At 38.8% G+C, this 27,115-nt stretch overlaps 3 protein-coding genes across 8 annotated transcripts in view; 2 read left to right on the forward strand and 1 right to left on the reverse strand.

Annotated features, from left to right (window-relative positions):
- LOC308691788 (60 kDa heat shock protein, mitochondrial-like) overlaps window positions 1–4,773 on the forward strand; it is a gene marked incomplete at its 5' end in the record, with an annotated part of 5,211 nt that extends 438 nt beyond the window's left edge. The window contains 6 exons of the mRNA XM_081367349.1: window positions 37–205; window positions 2,004–2,103; window positions 2,264–2,509; window positions 2,598–2,772; window positions 2,872–3,050; window positions 3,399–4,773. Of these exons, the coding sequence (XP_081223475.1) occupies window positions 37–205; window positions 2,004–2,103; window positions 2,264–2,509; window positions 2,598–2,772; window positions 2,872–3,050; window positions 3,399–3,557 (1,028 nt within the window). The 3' untranslated portion in view covers window positions 3,558–4,773. The remainder of the gene's footprint in view (window positions 1–36; window positions 206–2,003; window positions 2,104–2,263; window positions 2,510–2,597; window positions 2,773–2,871; window positions 3,051–3,398) is intronic.
- A 1,988-nt stretch (window positions 4,774–6,761) lies between these two features.
- Window positions 6,762–13,662, reverse strand: coq10b (coenzyme Q10B). The gene is made up of 5 exons (XM_081368915.1): window positions 13,483–13,662; window positions 11,221–11,373; window positions 9,514–9,706; window positions 9,271–9,372; window positions 6,762–8,264 (listed from the first exon to the last, which is right to left on the reverse strand). Exons 1-5 carry the CDS (start codon window positions 13,581–13,583, stop codon window positions 8,097–8,099), a joined length of 717 nt encoding a protein of 238 aa, XP_081225041.1. The 5' UTR covers window positions 13,584–13,662; the 3' UTR covers window positions 6,762–8,096.
- A 1,248-nt stretch (window positions 13,663–14,910) lies between these two features.
- On the forward strand, window positions 14,911–25,483 carry sf3b1 (splicing factor 3b, subunit 1). Of its 6 annotated transcripts, XM_081368887.1 has the most exons (25): window positions 14,911–15,001; window positions 15,791–15,963; window positions 16,069–16,170; window positions 16,333–16,447; window positions 18,376–18,455; window positions 18,600–18,788; window positions 19,175–19,424; window positions 19,510–19,722; window positions 19,824–19,945; window positions 20,041–20,238; window positions 20,428–20,529; window positions 20,608–20,787; window positions 20,885–20,971; window positions 21,065–21,335; window positions 21,434–21,579; window positions 21,720–21,866; window positions 21,953–22,078; window positions 22,164–22,385; window positions 22,481–22,663; window positions 22,774–22,885; window positions 23,478–23,598; window positions 23,682–23,813; window positions 23,900–24,172; window positions 24,266–24,482; window positions 24,583–25,483. In XM_081368887.1, exons 1-25 carry the CDS (start codon window positions 14,974–14,976, stop codon window positions 24,739–24,741), a joined length of 3,948 nt encoding a protein of 1,315 aa, XP_081225013.1. In that variant the 5' UTR covers window positions 14,911–14,973; the 3' UTR covers window positions 24,742–25,483. The 6 variants fall into 6 exon arrangements, 5 of the variants coding, with proteins under 5 accessions (XP_081225013.1, XP_081225017.1, XP_081225016.1 ...); XM_081368889.1 differs by lacking the exons at window positions 14,911–15,001; window positions 15,791–15,963; window positions 16,069–16,170 and adding an exon at window positions 18,024–18,078 and having other exon boundaries at window positions 16,430–16,447; XM_081368888.1 differs by lacking the exons at window positions 14,911–15,001; window positions 15,791–15,963; window positions 16,069–16,170; window positions 16,333–16,447 and adding an exon at window positions 17,899–18,078.
- Window positions 25,484–27,115: the final 1,632 nt, after the last annotated feature.

Raw genomic sequence — 27,115 nt, forward strand, 5'->3', positions numbered from 1 at the left:
GCTGGAATGACAACAGCGTTTATTCTCTTCTTCCAGGCCAGAAGTGTGAGTTCCAGGATGCTTACGTGCTTCTGAGTGAGAAGAAGATCTCCAGCGTACAGAGCATCGTACCAGCTCTGGAAATTGCCAACCAGCATCGCAAGCCTCTGGTCATCGTGGCTGAAGATGTGGATGGAGAAGCACTCAGCACTCTGGTCCTCAACAGGTTTGTTTCTCAAACAAATAACATCAAGTCCACAAGAAATGTGTGAAATGAATAAATATTAAAGAGAACTATGTTTTATCAAGCCTGAACTTCCAAAAAAGTAAATTTACTGACTGATTCTGATTGCCATCCCTCTCAAATAAACATTAGGCGCTTTTCCATTACATATTTGCGCAAAACTTTAGTGATTATTTATTTATTTATTTTTTCTTCTAAATGTCGACAAAAAAACTATTGCGAAATGTTTCCTCTCGCGACAAGTCATTCCAGAAATCATGGCGACGGATGTTGGTAGGTTTACGTATATCCCAGCCACTGCACTAGCCATTATTATTAATCAAAGGAGACCTATGTGTGTTTTCCAAGCATTAATGGCAAGGAAAGACCTTTTATACTTGTGAGCGGCACATATGAGGAGTTTCTGGGTGTTTCTCCCTCATATCAGCTTTAAAGGAGAACTCCGGTCAATTTTAACATTGAGGTCATTTTTTTGTACATTTGGAGTGCTGTCAATACAGAGAACAACGACAAAAATCGGTGTTGCCTACACCGAGTTATTCTATTTTAAAAATTTGCACCCTGTTGACTTCAATGGGGCAAGTACTAAACCTGCTTTTAGGCTCTTAACATCCTTGATGTGTCATTACAAGTGCACAGAAAATGTGAGTGATTCCTTCAGAGTGATCACGAGTGAATCTGACTGCACTAGATGTGAAAGATATGTATAAAAATTATGTTATTTAAGGCAGCGCAAATACCTGTGTTTACATCCTGTTTTTCGGTTGAAGTCCATAGTAATCGATTGCCGAGTTCACGCGCATAGGTTTAGTTACCTATGATCACGCGCGTGAACTCGGCAATCGATTACTTTGGATTACTCAGGTATTCTCCTTTAAGGTCTTGATTGTGGCATTTCTTTGAGGTTTAGAATCCAGTATTCCTGTAATTCTTTTGTCTTTTATGAATTTAATAAAGAACTGTCTTGTATTCTGTCCAAACACACCGTGTCATCTAAGTCAGGTGACCTGTAAATGCGCAAAAACTGTTTCCATTGCAGTTTTGCGAAATATTTATTTTTTGAATTGCCTGAAAAACCACCTCATCCGAGCGTAACAACTTTTTTGCGATTAATGGGACTTTTTGCGAAATTGATGCGTTTCCATTGGCCGTATTTTCAATTCACAATTTGAAGGGTTATGGAAATGTGGCTAATAATACCACGTTAATTGTAAATAATACAATTGTAATTCATTGTTTTTCATAAAAATACTATTGTTGTACAGTTAGTTGTTTTATTAATTATGTAATCTCCTTTAAATAGTTTTCAGAATTTGATATTATAATAAATATTATATTAATTTATTGTTACATACATTTTTAATGACTTTGGCTTCAAACAAAAGTCAATGACTGATTTTGATTGTCATCCCTAACAAAAGTTGTTGTTGTTGAATAAATATGAAATCTTCTTAAATGTTTTTCAAATGGTTTTGAAATCATTATGTATTAAAACCATTATTTTTAATAGATGACAGAATTATTAATAAAATACTATTATTGATTTTATAAAATATTTATTTATATATTTTTAATGACTGACTAATACTAGTGTACATTTCCATATATATATATATATATATATATATATATTATATTATATTATATTTAACTACTGTAGTAATAGTATTTTGGTGGAAACCTATTTTCTTTTTTGTAAGGGATGGTCATTTTGATGTTTATGAATAGCCTGTTATTTAAAGGTTCTGGGTTAAAGGTCATTGCTAAATCTCACCAACAGGTTGAAGGTTGGACTTCAGGTCGTGGCAGTCAAGGCTCCAGGATTCGGGGATAACCGGAAGAACCAGCTGCAGGATATGGCAGTTTCCACTGGAGGCACGGTATGTACCTATCTTGTCTTCGTCAGTATTCATGATTTTAAATGAATTCATTTAAAATGTATCGCTTATGTGATGCATCAACATATTGAATTGTGACGTGTATCATATCATGAGGTATTTTCCATTGCCCAATCTTTTAACACCCCTGAACTGTTTTTAGGTGTTTGGTGATGAAGCCATGGGTCTGGCCATTGAGGATATCCAGTTACATGACTTTGGCAAGGTCGGAGAGGTCATCGTGACAAAGGATGACACGATGCTCCTCAAAGGCCGCGGTGATCCAGCAGCCATTGAGAAGCGTGCGAATGAGATTGCTGAACAGCTGGAGAGCACAAGCAGTGACTACGAGAAGGAGAAACTCAACGAGCGTCTTGCCAAGCTCTCTGATGGAGTGGCTGTGATTAAGGTATGAAAGCAGGAAGCGTGTAGCTTAGTGTAATGCATTTATCTGCCATCATCCTGATTAAAAAAAAAATCACTATTCTCTTTGTTAGGTTGGTGGAACAAGTGACGTTGAAGTAAATGAGAAGAAAGACCGTGTCACTGATGCGCTGAATGCCACTCGAGCTGCTGTGGAAGAGGGAATCGTTCCTGGAGGAGGATGCGCCCTGCTCCGCTGCATCCCAGCCCTGGAGAACATCAAGCCAGCCAATTCTGATCAGAAGATTGGTAAGGACGAGATCTCATCCTCAGTCCAGACCCTAAAACAAATAACCCTGTGTTAACGTCTTAAAACTGAGGTTTTTTTTTTTTTGCCTGCTCTTCCAGGTATCGACATTATTCGCAGAGCTCTTCGTATTCCTGCAATGACCATTGCCAAGAATGCAGGAGTTGAAGGCTCTCTGGTGGTGGAAAAGATCTTGCAGGGCTCCCCAGAGATTGGATATGATGCTATGCTTGGAGAATATGTCAATATGGTCGAAAGAGGCATTATCGACCCCACAAAGGTGTGTATGTGTGGTTCACAAACATAGATGTCACTGATTTAAACCGATAACTTCTATCAAAGTGGCTTTTAAATAAAGTCCTTTTGAAATAAAAAATGTGACAAAAGTCTTCAATGTCACTTTATTTATTTGTATTTTTTTAATGAATCCTTGCTCTGAATGTATTAATTAAAATAATAATCACACTGACGCTGCATTTTTATATATTTTATTGTGATGCCCAATACATTTTAATGTATTGCCTAAATTAATTTGTAGCATTTTAACTGATTATTAATAATTGGCTTATTAGTAGCTGCCAGAATTGTAATGCTCTTTTATTCAAATGAAATGTGTCTCCCCCTGCAGGTTGTGAGGACGGCATTGCTAGACGCCGCAGGTGTTGCGTCTCTGCTGTCGACTGCTGAAGCCGTTGTCACCGAGCTACCGAAGGAGAAAGAGGACATGCCGGCTGGAGGAATGGGAGGCATGGGTGGAATGGGTGGAATGGGTGGCATGGGATTCTAAACCGATTTGCACTGACTTTAGTGGAAGGGTTGTGGGCAGGGGACATGATTTGCCCCTCCCTTTCAACTTGGAAAAACCTGCCGAAACTGAGTGCTAGTGGTCTGAACATGGAGCAAAAGAAATGGACGTTACAGTCTCCCATCCTTCCACCACTGTCCGATCTTATCTCTTTACTCATGGCTGAAGACATCACCCTACTTCTTTAAAGACAATTTCCCGATCATGTGACCAGGGATAATGAGTCTGTTCGCCTTTGTTCTGTAACATTGTGCTCACTAATGTCTAATGGGAAAGTGCATTTAACAAATTGCATATTGTCATGCTGTTGTACCATGTGATATATAGCTGGTTCTGAATGACCATCTGTAGGGGCTTAAAAAGCCAGACATTATGGGTTAAAGTCTGCCTTCATGAGCAAGAAAGTAGTTGAAACTTTGATCAGTTGTATCTTTAAAAAAAATTCCACTTCATTTAATAGTTCTTTTTTTTTTTTTTTTTTTTTTACATGGTTCATTGTTTCATATAAAAATAAAACCCTCATTTGAGGATAACTCTGACAATGCATGTACTTGTTTTGCCTTTCAGTTACAGTTTTTCCCACTGAATGGAAATACTTGGATATCAGCCTGCAGAATTGTTTGCTAATGTTTTTTTTTCTCTGGTTTAATATCTAAAAGTGATGTTCACCCAAAAATGAAAACTGTCATTTATTCTCCCTCCCGTTGTTCCAAACCTGTATGTTTCTTTGTTTTTTCTTCTTCTTCTGTGAAACAAAGTTGATACTTTGAATATCAGTGGGCTCAAAAAAAAAAAAACCCATCAGACCCCACTGACTTAAATTAAGACAGAATATTATTTGTGGGTGAACTAATCTTTTAAAATCTTTTAAACATCTTTTAGTCAAGACTAGAGTTTGTGAGGAAGGTTAAGTGGAGGGATGGGTGAACTTGTTGCACATCAGTTTAAAAACAGTCATATGCCCAACAATATACTGAATACAATTAGTGTGAATTCATTTTAAAGATCTAACTCTTCGGTAGTCTAGTGGTACAGAATCGTGTTTGAAAAACTGCTGTTCATGAAGAGATTTTTTTGTTTGTTAGTTTTGTTTTTTTTAAGCTATATTCTCTATGAATGTGCAACAATCATCCAACAATGTTTTGTACAATATAGTCATTAATTCTGTATTTTTTATTTAATAAAATTCAGTGTTCGCAAAGAAATTAATTTTGTCCCGTCAATGTCCTAGCCAATAAGTGGCTTCCTTCTCTGGAAGATAATCCTTTTAAAATAGTGATGAATTTAGCCTGCATCTGAAATTGCATACTTCCCTGCTATATAGTATGCAAAAAACTGTATGTGACATGTCTGAAATCACAGTACTCATAAAAGAGTAGGCAAAAAGTCCCCGGATGACCTACTTCTTTCGGCAAGATTCTTAGTGTGCATACGACGGACACTTTAATATATCCCTCCATGGGAGAGGATTTAAGAATGGCAGTGAAGCGACGCAACAGATCCTGGTAGGTCACATGATAATTACAACATGGCGAATGTAGTATGTCCAGATTACATTCATACTTTACACATTCACCATTCAGAATGTACTTGAGAGTATGCGATTTCTGACGCAGCCTTATTGTAGTGATGGCGTGACTAGGACTGATGACTTGAGACATTTCCCTCGGTTTCACAGACAAGGCTTAGCCTAGTCCCAGACTAAAATGTTTGAGCTCTTTTAACTGAAAGCAACTGGCACTGAAATATCGTCAATATGTCAGTGCCATTGTTTTGTCTCAAGATTCACGTTCATAAATGTCTTAATTGAACTAAGGCCTAATCCTGGTTTAATCTAACCCTTGTCTGTGAAACCAGGCCTCTAAAGTCAATGAAGTCATCATAATGAAACACCACTCGAAACTCAAGTTCATCCACTGAAGAATTGATTGGAATGTGAAAGCGCATTCCATAGTAGACTACACTCCTCAAAACACCTGCAGCCTCAAAATGAAAATCGTGAAGTTATGTTTTGATGATTACAAAGACAAACATTTGTTTCCTTTGTAATATGCACTGATGCACCCAGGAACATTTCATTCTTCATTCTGATTTCATGTCGAGTCTTGACTTGTTGACAGTAATGTGAATAATACAACACCTTAATAAGTCCTAACTAGTTGTTTACATGAAAATGATGCTGGTTTGACATCCAACCATCATTATAGGGGCCATATTTGATTTTTATTTATGATACATTTTGTGCAAATTCTTTTTGTCCTTTTGGAGCTTGCCAGCACATGGTCACAGTGTTACAAGTTATTTTAAGTGTAATAATACTTTCAAATATTTTGTTTTTATTGTATTTTTGAGCGAATAAATGCAGCCTTGGTAAACCTCATGACATGAGTCATAACTTTATCTGAATGTAGATTAATGATCTAATGTAACATTTAATAGTTTTAATAACTTTCAGAGATCAGTTGACTAATAATAGTTTTGTGAACGTGTTCCTATACTTTGCAAAAAAACGGTCCTTGTTACAGTGTAATTATCTAATTAAGTATGCACTTACTATATTGTGAAGGTTAGGATTTAGGGTTTGATTTGGGGTTAATTGCATGTAATTGCTGTTATTACTATACAGTTAACATATGTCTGAAACAAGGACAGTGTAAAATAAAGTGTTACCAAAACTTCTCTCAGGATGATAAATGACTGCTTCAATGATCCAAAGGCTGTGAATAACAATACTATTATACTAATACTATTACTATTAAACAGCAGTATTTCTTGCAAATTTTCTGTGCAATAATAATAATAATAGAAATTTAGTATTCTATAACAATGCAAAATAACCATTTCTTTCTGAGTAAAGGGACTTGTGACAAATGTTACATGCTTCAGTTATATATTTATACCATTGAATAATTAATTCCATTTCACGCACTATCTAAAACTAAAAATAGTAGACAGCATGCTGTGCGTTCTGCACATTTTCATGACACTAATATTCCATTCCAACACAGCCAGTGTGTTGTAATTAGATCTTAAAGCCGCCACTGACACTGGCCGCTAGGGGTCATAAAATGGGTCATTTGGAAGCCTTCTAACATTACCCCCCTCACATGATCAACCTATTTTAAGTTTAGAAACTAGTCAGAACCAGATGTTGATAAACAAAACACAAACCACACCAGACAAGGCTAGGTTTTACATATAAAAATAGTTTATAAACCATGCAGGCAGGATATATATGCACCCACAACACACTCATTAAAACACCTCAATTAAAACAAACAAAAAAAGATATCCCAGAAATAAAGAAATGAAGAAAAAAAAAGATTATTCTTTTGTTTTTTTTGTAGCTCAGTTGCGCACTAAAGTTTAGTCTGTGGTCTTAATTCAGATATGTACACGTGGTTAACCCATAACCAAAATAAATATAGGATACACGGATTACACGCATACATGTATTTAAGATAAGGATAAATAATATGTAACTTTCTCTGTAAAAAAAGCAGTAATCATGAGGATGTGAGCAGGGTGTGGATTGGAATCTTCAAAGGTCGGTGGCGACGGATACCTCACTACAATCTGATGAGAGCTCTGGGAAAGATTCGGTACGCTCTGTTCCCAGAGTTTGGGCCCTTTTAAAAGCAGTGGATATCGTAGATGGGTGAGCAGTCTGTTAAAAACCACATACAAATATATTGCACACCTCTAGAAGAGAAAAGCAGTCTTTAGTATGGACACTTAAAATCATGAGATTTCACTTCCACGGGAGGAGTGAACTGGAGCGCTACTGCCAGTAATAAACTGCACAAATTTGTATAACGCAAGGCAGTGTTTTTTTTTGTCAGCCTCTCAGCGTTTGTTTTTCAAGCCTTTATTTGTGCTGGTATGCAAGAATACAACAGACCTGAGTCCGGTGTGCGGCCTTGATACCCTGATAGCTCTTTATGTGCATTTGCCTGCAGTAACTGTCAGTCTTCTGCACGTGACGTATGCACTCAAGTCGAGTCTCCTCGTCCCTTTCTTGAAATCTTAAAGGATCACCTAAAAGCTTTTAAATAAATACATCACTCACCTGTCACATAAACTGTGTAACGTGAGGGACAATCTTTCCATAATGCACTTTCAAATACCTCAAAATAATGTCTTTTCGAAGAAACCCATGATCTTTGACTACTGCCATTATGGTTTTTGGCAGCTGTTTTTAAAACCATGTCAAGGTCCTCATATAAAAAATACGGCTCCTGGCGCCATATTGACAGCGGGTTTTAAAAAAGTTTACATGGAGGTAGTGGGGCAGGGCACAGTGGGGACAATCAAGCCCCCATAAAAAGATCCAGCCATGTTTTTTAGCATTAAATGTTTTAAGTCAACCGTTTTGTTTGGACCAGGCACTGACGATATTCAGGCAGACAGCTTTCCCGCTCTCCCGACTGTCTTTATAATACTCTAAATGTATGCGTTCAATAAAACCCCCAGTTCCCTGAACGACACCCCCTCCCCATCCGTCTGAAGATGTGGAATGAACTACGTGTGGTGGATCTCATGGAACATGAGTTCACGTGGGATCTGTGTCTCTGGGCCAAACTGATTGGCCGCCCGCCGCTCGAAGGCTGACACCATCTGCTTCACGACCTCGTCGAAGAAAACGGTGGCCAACTGAGAATGCAGGAGCGAGCGGAACTCGAAGGAAATCTAGGAACAGAAAGAAGCAGCGAATCAAAGACAGTCCCACGTCACCATTTATAAAGCTCACAAGTCGGGTTCCTTAAGTTAAACCCATAAACCTTCTAAGAGAGACCTAACATAAGCTCTTAGTTTGTTAAATTATGGTACAAGCTTGTGTAAAAGTCATTGTGATGACAAAAATGTTTAGCAGTCAAACACCAGAAGCAATTAAACTGATTGGTGAATCTTGTTTCAGCGTTGCAGCAAAGCCACCATTATGAATATTTGTAGGATACCATTATAAAAACAAACTGATTAATTTACATTTTTCGCAGTGCTTTATGGGATGAATAGATGTTTCATTTCCTCTTAATAGGAGCCAAGTACAATCTTTTTTCCCCACTGATTTTCAATTCCTGGTTTGAATCAAATGTTATCAAATGTTGTAATTCATAAATGTTATAACTCATCTCAAAGCTGGTTCAAGGTCCGAAACTCTTTATTTTAAGACTTTTCTGAAATACAAGAGAAGGAGAATGGGACTTCTTGAGCAAGCTGAAATGTACTTGCTTGACACACAAGAACCAGTTCTGTTTACCATATTTGATAAGCTTCATGTATGTGTTGATCACAGTTTGTATGTGAAAAAAGTCCGAAAGTAAATATGATCATCACATAAAGCAACAGTGTCTGAAGTGTTTTGGTTTAACAAACTTTCAATATTCAATAGACTTAAGGGCTTGGGATGACATGTGGATGAATAAATGACGACAAAACTTTCATTTCTTAAATATTCCTTTAAGTATGAGCAATGATAAAACAGCAGTCTTTGCAAAATCCCCTAAATATACTTCAGACTTAAGTATATTTAGTGTTTATGTAATCTTTAACATTAAGACTGCTAAAAAGGTTTAGTTATATTCTTCTGTTTTATCTACATATGCTGAGAGAACTTCAGTTTCAAAAACATTCAACAACAAAAAGTGCAGCTTAACCTGAGGACGATAAACCAGTTTCTGTTGGTAATACTCACAGCAAAGTCAAGGGTGCATGTTCGGGGGTAGCCAGGAAGACCAGGACTGAAGCGCCACACCGTCTCAAGGCTATTGAAAAGTTTTCCATCAGAGCAAGATGCCTTGAGAGCAGAAGAAGTCAGAAATGACTTGAAGCTCACACACTTGATTAACAAAGTCTGATAACACTGTATATGCCACTAAATCACTGCCATTAATTCATACAATAGATCTATATTAAAGAAAAACGAAGATGTACATACCTTCACCAAATGAGGGCGGACTGTAGTAATGAGAGAGGTGTAGTTTTCTACCACAGGAGGGAAGCCCACAGTCAGCTTGGCCTTGCAAAATCCCGTGCGGCGGAATACGACGTCTGAACGCTTGCACCAGGGCACGAACAGCAGGTAGTCTTCTACCTTGGCCACAACTTCATACATTTCCTGCATTGAGTACCTACATGCCATAGAAAAGACAGTTAGCCAAGATAATACAATAATGCTCTGTGTAAATTACACCAATTGATTTGCTTTTATTTTGGTAGATCTCTTTCTACGTAATTTGGCAGACACTTTAACTCAAAGTGACTTACAGTACACCGAATACAGTAGAGTAATCCAGGGTTAAGTGCTCAAGGTCACAATGGTGATAGCTCATAAACTGTCTGATTACCCGCCCTGAGCTCCTTTAGTCATTACGTCACACCACAGAATCTACAGTTATAGTCTGAAGAGTGCGATGACCTTTCCTATAAATCTTACAATATCGGCATGGCAGCTCATAACCTCACTGCAAAGGAGATTGTATGATTTAAATATAACTCATCACCATATAGGTGTGACCCAAACAAAAGGTTGTTGCTAAAGACGAAGATGGATTTAGTGCCGTCACTGAAACTTGTTTCTGATGGTCGATTCAGACAACCAATCAGATATTGAGGCACATATCAGTGTGGGATTGAGTCATGCTGAACGTCACTGCAGAATGGAATCAAGACAGAAGAAAGGTCAAACACTGTTTGTTTACAGTCACTTTTTTGTACACAGGGTCCATCAGAGGTAAAAGTGGGGACATCTTAGGTTTGAAGCTTACCTTCAAGTTAAAGATGAAAGATCAAATAAAATGTTCAGAGAAATAACTCAAGTCCCACACCATTTGCTTGTAAGCCACAATCCGACCAATATGATTCTTTTTAAAACGCTCTTACAACACAGGTGCTCAGTTTTGTTCCTGGATATTCACATAATCATTTAGCACATGCTTTTATCCAAAGCTACTAATGGTAGATTTATTACATTGACTTGCCCTGAAGCAATGTATGGTTCAATGCAAGGGTACAATGGTGATTCTCATGGCTCACTCCTTACAGCTTTCTGGATACCAATAGTATGTCTCAGGAGAACCACCTTCCTGTAGAATCTAGTCTGAATCTAGACTGGTCATGGGAAGGTAGATAGATCTAATCTGAATCTGAAATGTAAGTCTGAGGGGGGCTTGTGAGCTAGGTGTCTCTTTTCAAGTATGAGTAACACTGAAGTGAATTGTTTAGGTTATTGTTAGTATGTCATAGGTCAAAGAGCACATGGGTCAAAGGAGGATGCCAACATGGCGGATGTAGTGTGTCCTGTCCTGTGTCATACGCTGCAGACAAGTTCTTCTTCAAATTAAGTATGTGTTCATGTGCTGCATTAGTGCTGGGGCACTATTCTGCAGGACAGCTGATCCTCTGCTCTAAAATGTCAGGCATCGGTTGTCAGAAGCGGTTCCTAAGTAACTTGTGATGACGTGAGATAACCAGAACAGATCCATACTCCAATAACCCCAGATACCTAGAAAGCTGACACAATAAATATTCCCATGCCCTGTTACATAAACAATCTTTGCAGGAACACTGGGGCTAACGTAATCACGGACCTCAATAAAAAATAGCAACAGATCATGCACCATATCAAACTTGGTTGGGAACATACCCAATAATACGTCTTTCAGAGTACTCCTTCCTCTTGTTGAAGGACTCTGAGAAGTTGAAGAAGCTCCTGGCAGGAGCCACCACAGTACGACCTGACACAGCCCTGAAGAGGGGAGGCACTCTGGTCATCAGAATTCCACATGAAGACAGATATCTGTTGACAAAACAGGGTGAAAGTGTGTCATTCAGCAAAATCATACTCAGTACCTATACACAGACTTTGTTAGCGTGATAATTCAGGGACTATCTGTTTGTTGGATGTGTCAAGATAGCAGACGACTCCTGAGTCAGATAAAAGTGGAGAGAACGTATGAGCAACATAGATAGCTGTTTGCAATTAACAAGATTTGGACTCTCAATCAAGAATTAAGAATAGTGAAAACAGTTGCTCGTTATCTTTAATCTAATCACAATAATATGCGAAATCCCAATAACTACTCTAAAATTGAGTTGTCCTTGTGGGCCGCACGCATACTTATAGCACAACCAATGTAGTCCAATTCATAAAACAACTCTCAGAAGCCAGCTCTTTTAAAAAAATCATTTCAAGATTCACTAACTTATGAGCTAAAGGGCTGATGAATCCTTAATTGAATAAACACACTGAAACACTTTCAGTGATGTCCATCTCAGCATTACTAATTTACTTGAGGTATCCCTAGCAAACACCTGAATAATTGTTAATAAATTATAATTATGGACTCTTTGTTGTTACTTTTGTAACTAAAATGTACAAAAAAAATGGTAAACAGCTGTCAACAACCTTTCCAAAATGCAAACGGCATGTGACAAGTACGTGTAGCCTAGATGAGGTTGCACAGAGTTTACGTCCAATGCTCTATCATGACTTATTTATGCAAATTTTGTATGCAATTGTGTGTAAAAATTTAGCATTTAAGAGATCCCGGTATTGTTTTAATTGTTATGCACTGGATAATTTAATTTACAAAGACTTTGAATGGCAAGCTTCTGAAATGTTAATGAGGGGCTTAAAAATGCCAACTGTGATGCTACCAGCCTTACAAATTAGACCACACAAGCAATTCTCAATACAAGCTGCATAAAGCAGTTGTGTACTAGAAAAAAAAAGAAGAAAAAAAAGTGTACTTCTTGATTCAAACTGTTCATCATTAACTATAAAACCTTTTGGAGTTGTGCATTCACACCATGGGACTGGGAGCATGGTTAAAGGAATGTCAAGACATAAATCACAAGAGATCACTGACCACTATAACCAAGTCAAGGGCAGTAGTAACAACCCATTCCATTAAGATGTGTCCGATGTACGCCAGATCAATCACGTACACATATCTGAAACGCAAGGGGATGGGACTTTGCTCTAAAAAAGGCACAATATCTCCTCAATGGAGAGACCGGCACCCAAATTCATTCATGTCGGCGCAAGTGCTGCCGAGAGCTGTCAAGCAATGCGTAACTGTGACAGCAGATATTGACAGAGCAGAAACTTCAGATGGCCTTATGCCAAGCAGTTATGGCACTAAGCTGCCCAGCAGTTGGTATGGGTACACAACGTCCCTGGCCAAATTGTGACGTCACATATTCTGCAGAATTCTGTAAACCTGCAAAGGTGTCCGGAAAGAATTACTAATTAAATCATTGTTGCACTATATATTTAGTTCCATGGTGGGTTGCCAAAAGTTTATTTCCCCAATAAAAAAAAAAAGTGATTGCATCTGATATGCTGCTATATTGTATAATAATTAAATCTTAACTAACACTAACTGTATGCAGCTGGTGACCAGATTTCCCCCCCCCCCCCCCCAAAAAAAAATCACACTTTTTGTTGTTTCCCCTTAAAAGCATTTGGCTGCATCTGAACTTGAAGCTATATTAATAAAATAAATACACTCGAATAAACACCCGCTGCATGCAGTTGATAATCATTTATTCCAAAATGAGAAAAGCTCTTGTTAGATACACCTGGTCAATTACATAATATCTTAACCTTGCCGCTGTCATTTATCTGGCAACCAGATATGTGACTCCCTCCCACCCTTCCTCCTAAAGTTAGTGTGGTTTTTACACATTTATTTGAGTACGTCAAATGCATGAATACATTGTTGGACAATACATAAAGGTTTTATTAACACAAATGTCAAGTTGGCCTTAAATTGTATCCGCTTGTAAGAGCGAAACTAACCGTCCAACTATCGTCAGCAGCTCGCGAGTTATTTCAATAGTCACTTCGATCTTCACATAACCGCACACAGGCCGTTCGAAACACTAAACCGTCGTTATTTACCTCACTCCATTCCTGCCCGGTGTTTCTCGACTGGTTGTGGAAGGTAAGTTTCTGATACATTCCGCCACCGCTCTCCTCAAACACCGGGAGCCTCTCGCCATCTTCACTTCACCTCTTTTTCGCCTCCTCCCGTCGAGAAATCTTTTTTTCCCGTCTCGAAGACCAGCCTTCTCAGACACCCTCCCTGGGATCTCATTGGCTGAAGCTGTTTTTCTTGAATTCGGATTGGTTGAGTTTTCCGTCCGTCACATAGTGAAACTACTGACGTCAGTATTTTAATTGTGCAGAGGGTTTGCGTGCGCAGAATTGTCACGGGATGCAGGATTGGGTTGCCCAGACTGCGCGACCTACAGTGCATAGTTAGTAAAGGTTACAGCTAAATTTGTTTGAGGACACAATGTAAAATCACTAATAAGTTTTAAAAAGACGAATACGTTTAAACGAATACATTTGAGGAAAAATGCCTTTAATTTAAAATGCATAGGGGTGAATTCAGAGTGATTTTATTGGGACACTTTTTTGCCATTGAGATGACTTGGAAAAAGTGTCCCAATTCAACCTGTATTCACCCCTCATGTCTGTCCCATATTATAGCTGTTATAAAAATACTACTGAACTACATTGACTTAGACTGCTTGTCATACATCAATGAAATTGATACAATATAAGTTAGCCCTGATCCAATTTGGAACACTTTTTCCAATGATGTATTATTTTCCAAAGTAGTTTATCTCTAAATTTCCCTTTAAGCTATCAAATTTTGATAAGAAAATGGTCATTGCCTGGCGGTTGATGACCTCACCTTTATTAATTTAGAATAAGTAGAATATTTAAAATAAATGTATATTGTATATTATGTATTTCTTCCAGATCCAGACTAATGCCATTATTTGGTTTATATCAGTAAATGCTAAATTTTTATATTTGTTATATTATTCAGTTTTTCAAATTCCAGTTAACGTTACTCCACACGATTTTCTATGGAAATGGACGCTATTCTTTATTCTAAATAATGCTTTTTCAAACTGTAGTTGGATCTCTGCCTCATTTGATGGTTGTGTAACATATCAATTTGAAACAATACATGCATTTTATATAATCCTTTTGTTTAGAATAAGTTTCTAAAAGCTTTTTAGAACGGCTATTTTTAGAAAGAGATCAAAAGTTGCATGTCCTGATGACATTCCTCGGAATAAAGTGTGGTCTTTGCCACATAAGTATTTCATCAATTAAGGTGTGTTATTATAAATAGCTTCATTGCACTTTATCTTGATAATCTATATCTTAGAGTCTAAAATGTACGCACAAAGAAATCTCCCAAAATCTACACTATGGCTACATTTCTCAAGCAGAGCGGGGGGTTCTTGTTGACATTTGCCAGCTGTGATGACGTCTAGTGCTCGTGCTCTGCGCATGCGCGTTCTTGTGACCGCAGAGTCGGATGTGCAGTCAAAGGCCTTCCGGTACTGAGGCGCACACAACAGCTCGAAAATGGCGCAGATCGCCAAAACACACGACGGTAAATTTGTTCAATTTTTTCTTATGAATATATCGCATTTTGTTGTTCATACACATGGATTGTATTTGGGGTGCTATTTCTAGTCTCAAGAAGTGGAATTAGCGATAATTAAGCCGAATTAGACCTGTGTGAGGCGGTGAATAGAATATGGCGTCTGATCGTTGATTTAAACCTGGCCGTGGCGCACATGAGACATATCAACTAATCCTCCATCTGGAGATTTGTATCGTGGTTTATTGCAGAGTTAATTCTAACATTCATTTGCAGAAATGCGTATTGCCTATTATGCTATTTGCCTTTATTGTGTAAATGTTAAAATGTACTGGTTAAACACCGATGTACTGAAACCAAAATGGCGTTGCAAACACAGAACAAAACTTGTCCCATTATCTAATCTCTTCATAGAGGTTTTAATTGAGTGTGGTTATTTCTAGCACTTCGTAGAAATATGAGTTGTATTCACTGTCCAGTAATGTACTGCGCTAATGTAAAACGCATGGATCTTATATTATGTAAAATGAACAACACAATATACATGTTTACGCACTCTTGTCTATATTACAAGATTGCTAAGTGTGTATGCATCTCTCTCTCTCTCTCTCTCTCTCTCTCTCTCTCTCTCTCTCTCTCTCTCTCTCTCTCTCTCTCTCTCTCTATATATATATATATATATATATATATATATATATATCAAAGAAATTATGTCTCTCTTGATGGTTATATATAGTTGTAAGCAGTTTGTAGGTATTTTTGGGTGCTGATCTGTTTTTATTTCTGTTTTTTTCTTAGACATAGAGGCTCAGATCCTGGAAATCCAGGGGATGAAAGCCGCCCTGGCAGAGGGAGCTGACCAGGGTGTCGGGCTTGATTCCACTGGATATTATGACCAGGAGATCTACGGAGGCAGTGACAGCCGTTTTGCCGGATATGTGACTTCAATTGCTGCCAACGAGCAGGAAGAAGTAAGCGATGACAAAATGCTTTTAGTTGTTTTAAAAGAACCCATGTCAGAATGTGTAAGTACTGCATGGTGGTGTTTCTGATCCCTATGATTTTTTTTATTTCAGGATGATGATGAAGATTCTTCCACTAGTCTGCTTGGACAGAAGAAACCAGGTTATCATGCACCGGTTGCAATACTCAATTCCATTCCTCAGTCAGATGAGCAGGTAATGGACAGATTTTCCATTTTCAAGTTCCAATATTCTTTTTGTTTAGTTTTGTGAAGTTTTCAATAAAACGTCACGTTATGTATTTCCCAAATGCATTTGTTGTAGGATATAGAAGAAAACTGTGATTATACAATATTCTCTGTTTTGCCCACCCTGCAGTATGATCCCTTTGCTGAACACAGACCACAGAAGATTTCGGACCGTGAGGACGAGTACAAGAAACGCAGACAAAAGATGATCATCTCCCCAGAGCGCCACGACCCATTTGCTGATGGTAAATTTCACACCATCGTTCTCCTCTGTTTAATTTATCTGTCCATGCCGATCAGTATTTACTCTGCCCATGAAGTTCCGGTCCAGACTGGTCTTTTTGCTGCTTAACCCTTCGAACACCACCCAACAGCTTGCTCCCTGGACTCAACTGACCTGTAAGACTGTCTCAGGAAGACACAGATCATTTAATGGAATGCATTGAGAATTAATTATGATGGATTAATGGCTATAAATGAGTTGGGCAGCAAAGGTTTTGGGGGACAGTTGGTTGGGTGGTGTCATCTGTCCCATCAAGGCATAGGTTGCAGGTAGGTGTGTTGTTCGAAGGGTTAATGTATTTTTTTGTGTGAAACAGGCAATATAATAGTCAGGCACCTCCAACAAAGACACTTTGAAGTACAAGTAAAAAGTTTATTATTACAAGAGGCTGCAGCATACTGTGGTTGTGCAGTTACAGTTTTCTTTTCCGCTTTCTCTTGTTCCTTAATAATATATTCTAGATATTTGCCCAATGGAATGTTTGCTAGAAACCCCTGATGTGTCAAAGTCAGTTTTTTTCTGTGTAATTTTTTTTTTTTTCCAAACAAGAGTGGAACTCTAAATAAACTTGAGCCACCTGTGGAAAAACTTTAAAATTAACTGTTTACCGGTTGTAGTGTTAAAAAGCCAAACTGAACATCCAATGAAATGTTTTCCAGCTAATTTAGAATATTTAAACCTATGGCCTGTGGGTGCTCATACTGTTACAAATTAGCAAGCTACACACTCTCAAAACGGCAACATTCAGGATCAGATTATAGGAGGGAATTGATTCTGGATCATCTTGCATGTAGTCCCAGATAAAGGAAGCTTTACAAAACTGTTGTGTAAATATATTTCTATTTTATTATCATAAAATAGAGATATATCTATTGAAGAATCTGTGTACCAAGATTCCACAGGCCCATACTAACTGTCCTTAATTTCTCTCCTACAGCAGTACTGCTATGCCAGTCCTGTCTGCACTCTCTTAAGGGTGCAGCAACTCGTCCTGTGTAGGTTATGGTCAACAAAAAGAAGCGTGTTTATCAGATAAATCAAGACCATAGTTGGTAGTTTTGCTTTGGTGTGAGGCCAGAGGGCCTTTAAGGGGAATCCACCATGGTTTCACAAAACCTCTTTTTTTTTTTCTTTTATGAAGTTATGTCATTTTTAAAGCCTCATCAAGGACAATTTTCTCAACTTCATGTCCTCCCTTCTCATTTCAACTTTTTTAAAAACCAATTCATCATAGCTTTATTTTTTTTAATGAAACCAGATGCACAATTATGCACACAAGTGTGCATTTTAAGTCCTTAATTTGTTTCTGATTTATTTTTTAAAGATTTGATTAGAATTCCCCAAAGTGTTCAGTGTCTCTGGCTGCAACACGTATAGTAAAATAAATTATTTTAGAAGTCGGTTTTGGAATACTACAAGGTTTTTTTCCCTTTTTTGTTTATAAATGAGTGACAGAACAGAACAGGTGGTATGCAATTGTGTGTGTGAGTTCAAACCCTTTTCCAAAGTGTTACTAATGGTAAAGAGAAATTTTCTAGGCTTCTTTTCTGCCGGTTGAAGTCTGACTGCAGAGGGACCCTTGGCACTGAAAGTGTACGTATTCTGGAGAGCGCAGCCCAGGACCCTGCATCAGTGATGGCTATATCCTCTCCTTATCTCCTCTTAAAAGCAACAGAAACCTCTTTGTACCTGCCTGTTCTTAATGTATGACTGTAAAGAGTGCTTAGCTTTTATTGTCTAGGGTTGTTTTGTGTTATGAGAGGACAGTAATTTAAACATTAAGGCCATCTATTCAGGGACAGTTGACTGTAGTGCTTTGTGTGTGAAAACACTGGTTTTGAGACTCACTTGACTGACGGTCTCGCATCTTGTTGGTGCTCTTTCGCATAGGGGGCAAAACACCGGACCCCAAGATGCAGGTCAGGACGTACATGGATGTTATGAAGGAGCAGCATCTGTCCAAAGAAGAGGTGAATGTTTCTCTACGTCCGTGTGCTTGTCTTCTAGTGAAACGCTGGTTTATAAGATGTTGCTGATTGAAAAAATTCATAAGAACCTTAAGTTAAATTGAGACATTTTCCTTTGACTAAAACCTTTCATGTTACTTTCTCCAGAGAGAGATCAGGCTGCAGATGGTAGAGAAAGCAAAATCTGGAGAGCTGAAAGCAGTGAACGGCTCTGCTGCTGCTCAGGCTGCTGTGGCCAAACGCAAACGTCGCTGGGACCAGACAGCCGACCAAACCCCCAGCAACTCCACACCCAAAAAAGTGTCCAGTTGGGACCAGGCAGATGGGTCTTCTGACGTGAGTGTTATTTCTAACAATATCAGGGCTGCAACGTATTGCAATCAGTCTGTAAAACATATGTTTACGAGTTTAAAGCACATAATATAAAGCATTCTCATATTTGGGTAACTTGGTTCATGCACTTTTCCCACAGCACTGTTTCCTTCACTGTATTTCAGATGTGTTGTGTACATACAAATGCATTATTCACTACTGTAATATGTGAGTGGTGGATGTTTTTTTGTGCACAGCATGCAGACATGATTAAATTAAATTTGTAATTTTGTTTTTGTTTTTCATTATCGATTTATGGGTTTTATCAATTAGTTGTTGCAGCCTAAAAAACATTAGCACAAGGCCTCTTACCCAGGAATATTTCTAATCATGATCTTCTCTGTACCCAGACACCCGGACATACACCGGGACACACGCCTTCCAACAGTCGTTGGGACGAGACACCTGGCCGTGCCAAAGGTAGCGAGACCCCAGGAGCCACCCCGAGCACCCGTATGTGGGAGCCCACACCGAGTCACACCCCAGCCGGAGCTGCCACTCCTGGTCGAGACACTCCCGGACATGCTACTCCCGGACATGGAGGCGCCTCTTCCAGTGTGCGCAAGAACCGCTGGGATGAGACACCAAAGACTGAGAGAGGTCTTTTATTTTGTCCATTTTTTTGTATTTTCTAATAGTAGATGTAAAGCAGAGTGATTTTAAGTTGTTTTATTCTGTGTTTCAGAGACACCTGGTCATGGCAGTGGCTGGGCTGAGACTCCACGTACAGATAGAGGAGATGAGTCAGTGGGTGAGACACCCACCCCGGGTGCAAGCAAGAGGAAGTCAAGATGGGATGAAACACCAGCCAGTCAGATGGGCTCTTCAACTCCTCTGCTTACCCCTGGAAAAACCCCTCTGGGAACACCTGCCATGAATATGGCCACGCCCACTCCAGGTACTGGACAAATGCTGTTGTTTATTTCTATTGTTGTTGAATGTAATGATGATTTCTGCACCAATTTGTGGATGTTGCTGTAAAGTTTTCTATGTTTGCAGGTCACCTGATGAGCATGACCCCAGAACAGCTGCAGGCTTGGCGCTGGGAGCGAGAGATTGATGAGAGGAACCGCCCATTGACTGATGATGAACTTGATGCCATGTTTCCAGAAGGATACAAAGTATGTAATTATATTAACATATACAGGACACTTTTTGTTTCTGTCTAAAAATTAATTTATTGACATTCCTGATTTTCATTTGCCAATTCTTCCAGGTACTGCCCCCACCAGCAGGCTATGTGCCCATCCGCACCCCTGCACGCAAGTTAGCTGCCACTCCCACCCCCATCGGAGGAATGACTGGCTTCCATATGCAAACAGAGGACAGATCTATGAAACAAGTCAATGACCAGCCCTCTGGAAACCTGCCTTTCCTCAAGCCAGATGACATCCAGTACTTTGACAAACTGCTGGTGAGTCACATGTGCACCAGGGATATCTCCTGTACAATATTGGGATATTTTTAAAAATGTCGTAATGTTTTTATTATTAATTAAGTTTAGTATTAATTTAAGTAAAAATAATAGTAATAAAAACAAATTAAATATTATAAAAAAATATTACTTTATTTATTTGACTGATTATCCCATCTCTGTTTGCAGGTTGAAGTTGATGAGTCCACCCTCAGTCCAGAAGAACAGAAGGAGCGCAAGATCATGAAGCTTCTTCTGAAGATCAAGAATGGAACACCTCCCATGAGAAAGGTTAGTAAACTTTCTCAAACTTGGTGGACTGTAATGTAATTTTTCAAATATGATCTCTAACCAGCATTCTCATTTCAGGCTGCTCTTCGTCAAATCACAGATAAGGCCAGAGAGTTTGGTGCAGGACCCCTATTTAACCAGATCCTGCCACTGCTGATGTCTCCTACACTGGAGGACCAAGAGCGTCATCTGTTGGTGAAAGTCATCGATCGTATTCTCTACAAACTTGACGACTTGGTTCGACCATATGTCCACAAGGTAAGTCTGAGTTACCTGTAAGCATCAATTTTAAAATATGAGAGGATAAATGTATTCCTTTTCACTTTTTTTCTAACGTACCTGGATGTTCTTGCAGATTCTTGTGGTGATTGAGCCTTTGCTGATTGATGAAGATTACTATGCTAGAGTAGAGGGTAGAGAGATCATCTCCAACTTGGCAAAGGTAAGATGGTTGACTTCAAATAGCAAATATCATCTCTGGTTGATTAACATATCTTGATTTAATGATTTAATCAAATCTACATTTCTTTCACAGGCTGCCGGTCTGGCCACCATGATCTCCACCATGAGGCCTGACATTGACAACATGGACGAGTATGTGAGAAATACGACAGCTCGTGCTTTTGCCGTCGTGGCGTCTGCCCTGGGCATTCCATCTCTCCTGCCTTTCCTCAAGGCTGTTTGCAAGAGCAAGAAATCCTGGCAGGCTCGTCACACAGGCATCAAGATCGTACAGCAGATCGCTATTCTCATGGGCTGTGCTATCCTGCCCCATCTCCGCAGCTTGGTGGAGATTATCGAGCATGGTTAGTATGGCCTTGTGGTGAAGTCTGTCCGTGGGTGTACCAAAATTCTTTAACATTGTCTGCTATATGGGCCAGTCTCAATCCGTTGTTTCCCTCAGGTCTCGTGGATGAGCAGCAGAAAGTACGAACCATCAGTGCTCTGGCTATCGCTGCCCTGGCTGAAGCTGCTACGCCGTACGGTATCGAGTCCTTTGATTCTGTGCTGAAACCTCTTTGGAAAGGTATCAGGCAACACAGAGGCAAGGTGAGCATGTATTTTGATCAATGGTAAATTTAAGTAATTTAGTTTTTTTGTACCGTAAGTTTGCTTTCAAACTTAGTTTTTGGGTTGAAACAAGGATTATTTTTAGTAAATGTTTTCAACACTATTATTTGTCTTCTCAGGGTCTTGCTGCTTTCTTGAAAGCTATTGGATACTTGATTCCTCTTATGGATGCTGAATATGCCAACTATTACACCAGAGAAGTGATGCTTATCCTCATCCGAGAGTTCCAGTCTCCTGACGAGGAGATGAAGAAGATTGTCCTCAAGGTGCGTCAGGAAAAAAAGGTTCAGAAGTATTAAAAACATGATCTTTCTGGACATTTTAAGCTAACCTTTTTTCTTATATATTGTAGGTGGTGAAGCAGTGCTGTGGCACTGATGGTGTGGAAGCCAATTACATTAAAACAGAGATCTTGCCCCCATTCTTTAAACATTTCTGGCAGCACCGAATGGCGTTGGATAGGCGCAACTACAGACAGGTTTGTGAGATCAACACCTAATTAGGAGCAACTAACCATGATCAATACACATTTAACTTTATTTGTCTTTTTATCCACTTTACAGTTAGTGGACACTACAGTGGAGCTGGCCAATAAGGTAGGCGCAGCTGAGATTATCTCCCGTATCGTGGATGACTTGAAGGATGAAGCTGAACAGTACAGAAAGATGGTGATGGAGACCATTGAGAAAATCATGGGCAACCTTGGTGCTGCTGACATCGATCATAAACTGGAGGAGCAACTTATTGACGGTATCCTGTACGCCTTTCAGGAACAGACCACTGAGGTGAGTTTCAGACTTTGCTGCAGTTAAACAATCCTGCTCCGTTAATCTTCTAATTTATATAGTTATAATACTTGTAATTTTGCCTGTATCTCCAGGACTCTGTGATGCTGAATGGCTTCGGTACAGTGGTGAATGCTCTGGGTAAGAGAGTTAAACCATACTTGCCTCAGATCTGCGGTACAGTGCTGTGGCGTCTCAACAACAAATCCGCCAAAGTCCGTCAACAGGCTGCTGACCTAATTTCTCGCACAGCGGTGGTCATGAAGACATGCCAAGAGGTGAGGGAAGCCCTTATGTTCATTTATAGATGTGAAAATACTTGTACTGGTTAAATGAAACTACTTATCGTGCTTAATAATATATATCCTGCTCTGACATTTCCCTTTAGGAAAAGCTCATGGGCCATTTGGGTGTGGTGTTGTATGAGTATCTGGGAGAAGAATACCCAGAAGTGCTGGGTAGCATTCTTGGAGCCCTTAAAGCTATCGTCAATGTCATTGGTGAGTGTCAGCAAAAGCACTTTGAGTTGTTCTTGCTAGCAGTTATGCGTTAATCCAAATGATTAAACTTTGATCACAATGTTTGTTTTTAGTGATGTGCACAATATTCATCCAGAGCAGCAAAAATCACAAATCATTTTGAGGGGCCGATATCATTGACCCAAAGAGTAATGATTAATTAGTGCACTTTCTGATGGTGCTTTTTGACTTTCAGCATCTATTTTGTGCACATAATGTGGATAAGCTACAACAGTTAAACATGTCAGCATTGTGGATGCACTTCACCGTGACTGTAGCAGTATTTAAAATGTGTTCAACTGAAACATCGAGAGGCATCTTGTCACAGAGGAACTTTACTCTTAATTCATTAACTGAAAACACAATATCCTGAACAGAATACCAAGTTCAGTTACCCAAATGTCTAAAACAAATTGGTATTGGTTTTTGGCTAAATGGAAACTTTAATTCAGATTTGGTTGAAGTTATTTTGGTGCATCACATTTTGTTTTAATCAACGTTTAATAAATTTGAATATTGTTTCTACTTTGCGTTCTTTTGACTTTGAATAAATGTTTAAATGTCTTGTTCTCAGGTATGCACAAGATGACACCACCTATCAAAGACCTGCTTCCACGTTTGACTCCCATCTTGAAGAACAGACATGAGAAGGTGCAGGAGAACTGCATTGATCTAGTGGGCAGAATCGCTGACAGGTCAGTCCTATAGGTCTTCACAGAATTTAAGAACTTTTGAAAAATGTCAATAATGCCTCCTAAACGCATCTTATCCATTCCAGGGGTGCGGAGTACGTGTCTGCCAGGGAATGGATGCGTATCTGTTTTGAATTGTTGGAGTTGTTGAAAGCCCACAAGAAGGCCATCCGTAGAGCTACTGTCAACACTTTCGGCTACATCGCCAAGGCCATTGGGTAAAATCCTTCTCTGATAATGCAGAATCTGTCATTACATGGATGAAAATGTCTGATTTTAATTTGTCCTGTTCTTAATTCTCTAGTCCTCATGATGTGCTGGCCACGCTGCTCAACAATCTGAAGGTGCAGGAGCGTCAAAACCGTGTGTGCACAACAGTAGCCATTGCTATCGTGGCTGAGACGTGTTCGCCATTCACCGTGCTTCCTGCATTGATGAATGAGTACCGTGTTCCTGAGCTTAATGTTCAGAACGGTGTCCTAAAGTCTCTGTCTTTCCTGTTTGAGTACATTGGTGAAATGGGCAAAGATTATATCTATGCTGTCACACCTCTGTTGGAGGATGCTCTGATGGATAGGTAAGGAAGTAGATTATTTCTTTCACAAGACAGTTGCATGCAGATTGCTCTCAATAGTACTCTAACCTCCTGTATTTCTGCTCTCGGTCGCAGGGATCTCGTACACAGGCAAACAGCCAGTGCTGTGGTGCAGCATATGTCTCTGGGAGTTTATGGCTTTGGCTGTGAAGATTCTCTCAATCATTTGCTCAACTATGTTTGGCCCAATGTCTTTGAAACGTCTCCTCATGTGATCCAAGCTGTAATGGGGGCCCTCGAGGGTCTGCGGGTGGCGATTGGTCCCTGCCGCATGCTGCAGTATTGCTTACAGGTACGTGGAATCTGCACATTTGTTTGGTATTCATGTAATAGTTTTTCCATTGAGTTATGAAGACTTGTCTAATGGCGCAATGGTTTTTCTCCCTCAATAGGGTTTGTTCCATCCTGCTCGTAAAGTGCGTGACGTATACTGGAAGATCTACAACTCCATCTATATCGGCTCCCAGGACGCACTGATCGCACATTATCCTCTTGTCTTCAACGATGAGAAGAACTCATTCGTTCGCTACGAGCTGGATTACTTCCTGTGAATATGTCTACCCTTACATGTGCACTCTCTCCTCCTATATCTGTCTATTTCATGGTTTATAGGACTTGGTCCGTTTTTTTATGTTCTCTGGTAGATTGAAACCAGTACCACAGATTCTGTGGTCTAAAATTTATTTCTTATTAAAGAACAGAAAAATGTCGAAAAAAAGAATCTGTCAATCGTGTCGCTTTTAGATCTTTGGATTAGACGTTTCTGTTTTTACGGCGTGTCACCAAGCACAGTGAAATTAAAGGTAGTAGCAGAGTTTCTGAGGAATGTGATTCATGTCTTTTAACTTGAGACTTGTGCTGGTCTGTCAAGTTCACTCTTGCTCAGTCACATCTGTTCTTATTATAATGTTGCTTAGTTTGGCTGAATAAACGTTTGTGTATTAAAAGTGATTGAGCTCCTCTGTGATGTTTTTAATGGGTTAGCGCAACCAAATTAAATCCTGATTTGATTTGTTTTTTGTTTAAAATTCTTTGAAATGTTGTCTGAACTAAGTTTCATCACTTGCAAGATTTCAACTGGGAAAGTCATTACTAACATTTGAATTTGAAAATCAAATCAGATTGGACTGCAGTGTGAACAAAGACCTTTGATCAAGGAATATTTCTAGCTTTTACCTGTAGTTAAGACATTTTAAACCTAAATCATGTTTAATAAAAGCTTACCTTTTTTTACACTTTTTATTTTCCCATTTCCTTGTGGAAGGATCTTGGTTAAATACATCAATTATATGAGGTTTTGTTTGATTATTTCCCACATTCTAACTTAGACATAACAGCAGACATGGAGAGAAGATTGTCATTTGTGGTTCTGCACAAACATGAGGGTCCTGGAGTTTCTCAGTCTGAAACAATGTGAGGCTATGCTCGAGTAGAGAATTCTTTCTGATAACATCTGCTCTTTTCCATGAAATTGTAAACAATGGGCTTCATCATGGACTGCACTATGTTTGAGCTGATCTTGACTGAAAACATTCTCTTTAACCTTTTTCTTGATCAATGGTCCTTGGCTGCTAAGTTAAAATAAAAGAATGTTTTGGATCAGAAACTTATGTCTTTACCTGGAAGACTGCATGTTCATTCCAAAACTAGTTTTGGAATGTTTGATCTTAGTTTTCATTAAATATTAAAATGTTTTAGGAAATAATTTAATTTCACCAGACACTCCTGTGTAAAAACGGTTCTACACAAGCAACAGCTACTTCCTGTGGTCTCCTGACCTGTCAGGCCAAACTCTCATGCCTCTTTAAATATAGCCTCTGTATCAGTCTGTAACACATGGAGTCTGTTAGGTGATGTCATCCAGCAGAGCACAAACAAACACTGATATTTGCTTCCAGTGACATTGTGGGCAAGTTCCTGTTTTTCATTCCTTGAAGAATGTAGTGCAGTCATTTATTAACTGCATAGGTAATGAGACAAACAGAACAGCATCAAAAAAAGTTTTTAAGTTTTATCACACGAGTGTTCATCTTTTAAGTGAATATCAAAAGGTTCAATGACAATTACAAACTTCCTGAAAGTCGGGCACCTTAAAATGTAATTTGTGTTTTTAATCACTAACAACAAATTGAATTTCATATATATATATATATATATAATTATTATTTCATTTTTCTTTAATAGGTACAGTGCTCATTAATCAACAGTCAAACACAAGATTGGTAGGTTATCGCATATACAAATCCAAATTAACCATAAATATAGAAACAATATCAAATTAAATACAGTAACACTGCTAGGGATAATAATGGCAGTATCATAAAAATAATAATTTACACATGATTACAAATTTGATTTGCTTTTAGCCATTTCTTTCATTTAAAAGTTAATGTTGAACAGTTTGTACTACCCCTTAACTCAGTTGGTAGAGTATTCCAATAATGAATGGCTCTAACTGAAAAGACTGATCGTCCGAAAGTTGTACGCCTAAACTGTGCAACACAGTCTCCTCTAGTAATTGCTATGGTTGCTCTGCCATTAGTATCCTTTTGCATTATAAACTGACTTCTATTAGTCTTCCTATCAAATGTTCTAAGTGTCTGTTTGTAAAGAGATTCAATTGATTTTAAAATGGTTGTGCTTGCTTGAGACCTACAAAAGCAATATGTAATATGAGAAAATACCATAGATTGCATAAAATGTTTTGCTGCCTCTGTTGTTAAATATGGTCTTATATGCCTCAAGTTGGCCAAATTAAATTGAATAATATTGGCTACCTTTTTAGCATGCCTTTGAAAAGACAAGCTGACAATCTAAAATTACTCCTAAGTATTTGAAATCAGGAATGACATTAAACTTTTCTCCAAATACATCAGGATGAGGAATCACTGTACATCTTTGTGAAAAGAACATACAAACAGTTTT

The sequence above is a fragment of the Scardinius erythrophthalmus genome (assembly GCF_964197995.2).
Source record: "Scardinius erythrophthalmus genome assembly, chromosome: 6".
In the NCBI taxonomy this organism is placed as follows: domain Eukaryota; kingdom Metazoa; phylum Chordata; class Actinopteri; order Cypriniformes; family Leuciscidae; genus Scardinius; species Scardinius erythrophthalmus.

Excerpts from the sequence above, each read along its gene's own strand:
- coq10b (XM_081368915.1), bottom strand. The coding sequence starts at position 13,583 with ATGGCGAGAGGCTCCCGGTGTTTGAGGAGAGCGGTGGCGGAATGTATC. Across the intron at positions 11,374-13,482 it reads CCGGGCAGGAATGGAGTGAG|ATATCTGTCTTCATGTGGAA; the intron begins GTAAATAACGAC and ends TTTTGTCAACAG. Across the intron at positions 8,265-9,270 it reads CATGCACCCTTGACTTTGCT|ATTTCCTTCGAGTTCCGCTC; the intron begins GTGAGTATTACC and ends TTCTGTTCCTAG.
- sf3b1 (XM_081368887.1), top strand. The coding sequence starts at position 14,974 with ATGGCGCAGATCGCCAAAACACACGACG. Across the intron at positions 19,723-19,823 it reads TATGGCCACGCCCACTCCAG|GTCACCTGATGAGCATGACC; the intron begins GTACTGGACAAA and ends CTATGTTTGCAG. Across the intron at positions 19,946-20,040 it reads TGTTTCCAGAAGGATACAAA|GTACTGCCCCCACCAGCAGG; the intron begins GTATGTAATTAT and ends CAATTCTTCCAG.